The sequence below is a fragment of the Myotis brandtii genome, unplaced genomic scaffold (assembly GCF_000412655.1).
Source record: "Myotis brandtii unplaced genomic scaffold, ASM41265v1 scaffold485, whole genome shotgun sequence".
Taxonomy (NCBI): Eukaryota; Metazoa; Chordata; class Mammalia; order Chiroptera; family Vespertilionidae; genus Myotis; species Myotis brandtii.
This window is the reverse complement of record NW_005368527.1, coordinates 412,313-416,839: the sequence shown is the minus strand read 5'-3', so window position 1 is coordinate 416,839 and position 4,527 is coordinate 412,313. Positions and strand designations below refer to the sequence as shown.

Below are 4,527 nucleotides of genomic sequence, written 5' to 3'. Positions count from 1 at the left end.
CGGGCCCAGCAGCCCTGGCTGGGGGGCCGGGGGCGCCTCTGTGGGGCTGGGTTCTGGGAGGGGTGGAAGCGCACGAGGGCCTCCCAAGCCCATACACCACCCCCACCTCCCATCCTGCCCCCACCCGCACCGGGCAGGACCGGGCAAGAGCTGCCGCCCCCGCCAGGCCAGCGGGCACCCACATGGTCTGTCTGTCACACACTCGCAGGCACACACAGCCCTGGGTCACACATATCGAGATGTAGATGTGCACACACAGAGTACACCCCCAGACACCCCCATCCCCCCAGCTCACACAAGACATAGCCAGGCACACACAGCTCACACACTGATGCGCACATACAATCACACGTGTTCACACAAAGTGTGCACACCGGCCCAAGGCCTTGCACATGCTGTCTTCACACACCCAGACACATACCGACACAGATCCAAGGGCATGCCCAGCTCACACGTGCAGATGGGTACATCCAACCTATGCACAGCCTCACGTACACACACAGACACCCAAATACACAACAGACCCAGCCTGCACACATATGGCACACACGTCTGTACACCCACGCACATCACGTACACATGCGTGGCTCACAGATCCCACAGCTGAGAGAGGCCCTCAGGCTGGGTCTCATGGCCCCCAGTGTGAGTTTGCAAACACGCATCGGCCCCTATGGGGTGATAGTGTCCTGTCCCTGCTTGTCCCCTTCCTCAGGAGCCATGTGCCATATTGGCCCATGCTCATGTCTCGCTTAACTCCTGTCTCTACGGTGTCTCCTTTTCTATCTCTCTGTCTCTCTACTTCTCTGTCTCCTCTCTCTGTTCTGCCTGCTTCTCGTTTCCTTTTTTTCTATCTGCCTCTGCTTTTCTCTATCTCCCTCCATCTTTCTATCTCTCGGTGACACACACGTGAACACAGTGGCTCCACAGCTGCCAGCACACACAATTCCCCACTAGCTCACACCCAGCCATGGCCCAGACCCGTCTGGCAGGACAGTTAGACTGTGCCACACCCCAGAGGGACACAGCCCTCAGGGTTGGGGACGCTGGACAGGGCAGTACATGTCTGGGGCCAGCTGCCCCTCCCTTCAACACACACCCTGCAACACCCAATGCTGGCGACGCCTGGGGTACATGCCCTGGCCTCTCTCCCCAGAGCCGCTGCACAGGGCTGCACAGCTGGAGAAGATGCCCAACATCACTGGAAGAGAGGGAGCCATGGCCCGGGACTCCCTGCCGCTGCCCCCTCCATTACCCCAGGATCTGGGTACACAGCCTCAGACCTCCCTTTAATGCTCAGCACCCTCACTTCCTGCCTCTGCACCCCCCATTTTGGCCACTTCCTGAGCCCCCACATCTGGCACAAGTCAGCACCTCCTCTTGTCCGCCCCTGCCTTGTGGTTCCCAGGGCTCAAGCTGGCAGGGACAGCTGCGGCCCCAACAGCTGGGGCCAGGGTGGGGAGCCGTGGGAACCTTAGATGGAGGGGCTCCCTGCACCCTCAGAGACACCCCCCAGCTCCGTGCAGCTGTTGCCTGGAAGAGGGAAGGAGGGGGTCTGTCACTCTGAGCTGGGTTTCCTGGGCACCTGGCTGACCTGCCCACCTCTGTTCGCCCCACACAGCTCCCCCTTGCCTGGATGGAAGCCCGTGTTCAAATGGAGGTCGCTGCACCCAGCTGTCCTCCCGGGAGGCTGCCTGCCTGTGAGTGCCTGGCTCAGAGCCATTCGTGGGCCCTGTGTGGGGAGGCAGTCTGTCTTGCCCCCCTACTTCTGTGTCCACCATGAATGCCTCTACTACTTCCTACATGTGTGGCTTGGGCAACTTCTCGATTCTCCTGGAATCAGCAGGGTTAAAAGCAGGAGCTCTGACGTCTGCCTGCCCTGGCTTCAAATCCCACATGTTTCAGACTGGCTGGGACTTCAACTCACTCTCTCTCTCTCTCTCTCTCTCTCTCTCTCTTTAAATATGTTTATTGATTTTAGAGAGAAAGGGAGAGGGAGAGAGAGAGAGGAAAACATTGATGTGAGACAGAAACATGGACTGGTTGCCTCCCACATGCACCCGGACCGGGAATCAAACCTGCAACCTGGGCATGTGCCCTGACCAGGAATTGTACTGGCGACCTTACACCTTTCGGTGCACAGGATGGTACTCAACCAACTGAGCCACACCAGCCAGGGCTGGGATTTAACTCTAAATCTCAGTGTCCTATTCTGGAAAATGAGCGCAGTGATCCCAACCTCACAGAATTCTCAGCTGCCTGCGGTCATATGTAAAGCCCCTCATGGAGGTAGTTATAATTTTTTTTTCAATATATTTTATTGATTTTTTACAGAGAGGAAGGGAGAGGGATAGAGAGTAAGAAACATCGATGAAAGAGAAACATGGATCAGCTGCCTCCCGCACACCCCCCATTGGGGACGCGCCCACAACCAAGGTACATGCCCCTGACCGGAATCGAACCCGGGACCCTTCAGTCCGCAGGCTGACGCTCTATCCACTGAGCCAAACGGGTCAGGGAGGTAGTTATAATTTAATCAACAAATCTTCAAGGACCAATAGCAGTGGCTTGGGAGGGTACACCAACTGCACCCTCCCCTAGCTCAAGATTTCAAGGTGGGGGCACTGGAGGCCTGTAATACAGCCCAGCGCTGCCACTTCATTGCTGTGTGACCTTGGATTAGTCATTTCCTCTTCCTGAATCTCACTGCATCTGTGAAATAGGGGCTTGTCACCAGGAAGGAGCCCAAGAGTTTGGGAAAGGCAGAGGGCTGGGGGGAGTAGGGAAGAGGCTGGGAGAGAACTGAGCAGAGGCAAATAGCTCAGTTTAAATTCTGGGTTCTGGGTTACCTTGTGCAAGAGCTTTGAGCTCCCGGAGCCTCAGTTGTTGCATCTACAAATTGGGGCAATAACAGTTCCTTATTTATGAGTTGATTGTACAGATTTAAATAAATCCTTCATACAATGAACTCAGCATACTGCTTGGCATACAGCAAGTGCTCAATACATAGGGTTTATTTTTATTGTTTAAGAGCTTTATTGACAGGTGCTTGCAGTTTGTTGACTTTTTTAAAAAAGTTGTAAACTTTTATTTACAAACTAAAAATGAGGATCTTAAAAATCACAACTTGAACAGATATGAAACAATTTAAAAACGTTTATAGGTGAATTGAGAAAAACTAGGCTTAAAAAAAAACCCCCACCTAAAAAAAACACACACACCCATGTTTGTCATTACCAAAAAGAGACATCTTTAGGTAAAAAAATGCATATCTGGTCATTGGGCAAAAAGCCAGCATTGAAGGTCTTCAGCTCCCATCTTATGTTCATTTCTTAATGCTGGAATTTCATATTCATTTCTTCTTGCTGGATGACTAAGTCAGATGTCACACTTTGGGTAGAGATGGTATTTACTCAGCCGGGCCTGTTCAGCCTCTGGAGCAAGGAATTCTCAGCCTCTCAGCCAGCAGATCTGCTGCTTTTGTCTCTGCCATCTTGTGGCTTAGGGTTTTCTGGGCATCTGCATCGGTCATTGAAGTTGCAGGGGTACCGGTACCATCCTTGCTGTGGCTGCTGACCTCGGGTCTCATCTCCTTGATTTCCTTGTCTTCTTCATTGCTGTCCTCTCTGGGCTGTCTTTAGTGAGGAGGGCCAATAGGGGTTATTATCCTATATAATAAAGCGCTAATATGCTAATTAGACCAAACAGCAGAATGACCTTCCCCCTGATGACCTTCCGGATGAAGCCAGGGCTTCGAGGGCCAGCGAGGCTGCAAGGGCCAAGCCCCTTGCACCAATTTCGAGCACTGGGCCTCTAGTTATAAATAACAGCAGAGACACAGGAAGCAGGTGCCATAAGGGGGAACCTCTCAAGATTATGGGGAAATGCTTGGTTCCTTTTGTAATATTGTCCTTAGTAAGAGCAGTTCATCCCGTAGCCATTAATTAATTGATTTACTCATTTATTCAACAACATGTGACTTTAGACCCAGGAGAGCCGCTTTGAAGGCATGCACCCACTTTGAATGGAGGCCACTTGAGCTCATCTGGGTCGGGAGGCTTAGCCTGGCTGAGCGGGCTTTTCGGGTTGGGAGTCCGCAAAGGTGAAAATAGGGAAAAGTGGGAGCCGACCTGAAGCCACTCACCTGGAGGTGGAGCCGCGGGCGGGCGCCTGCGCAGTAGAGCTCCGCGCCTGGAATCCTGCCGACAGGTGAATGCGCCTGCGGCTGCCCCGCCCCTCGACAGGTGAATCACCGGCGCGCGTGGCCGCCCGGAGCCCGGATTCCCCGGAGTGGAGCGGACTCAGTCCCCAGAGCTGAGCTGTGGGATCCACTCCCCACGAACCCCCAGTCTCCTTACACGTCCCAAATACTCGTGTGCTTTCAGGGACGCCCCCCCACGGACTCTCAAGTCTTGCCCCCAAAGTAGGCTTCTAAGCCCTTGTCTCTGTCTCCCAGTCCTCGCCTCCCCTGCCCCCCCAAGTTAGCTCTCCCCTCCGTCTCCCCCGAAACCCAGGCCGTGGGGCGGGGCA

The 4,527-nt window shown here is 53.9% G+C and overlaps 1 protein-coding gene and 1 long non-coding RNA gene across 2 annotated transcripts in view; one reads left to right on the top strand and one right to left on the bottom strand.

The window, feature by feature from the left end:
• The window catches only part of NOTCH3 (notch 3), a gene marked incomplete at its 5' end in the record, with an annotated part of 33,059 nt that overhangs the window by 1,247 nt on the left and 27,285 nt on the right, over positions 1-4,527 (top strand). Inside the window, 1 exon segment of the mRNA XM_014547772.1 lies at positions 1,619-1,697. Within this exon segment, the coding sequence (XP_014403258.1) occupies positions 1,619-1,697 (79 nt within the window).
• On the bottom strand, positions 3,136-4,507 carry LOC106727834. Its single transcript, XR_001364086.1, has 2 exons — positions 4,142-4,507; positions 3,136-3,632 (listed from the first exon to the last, which is right to left on the bottom strand). It is a non-coding gene; the product is annotated as an uncharacterized LOC106727834 (long non-coding RNA).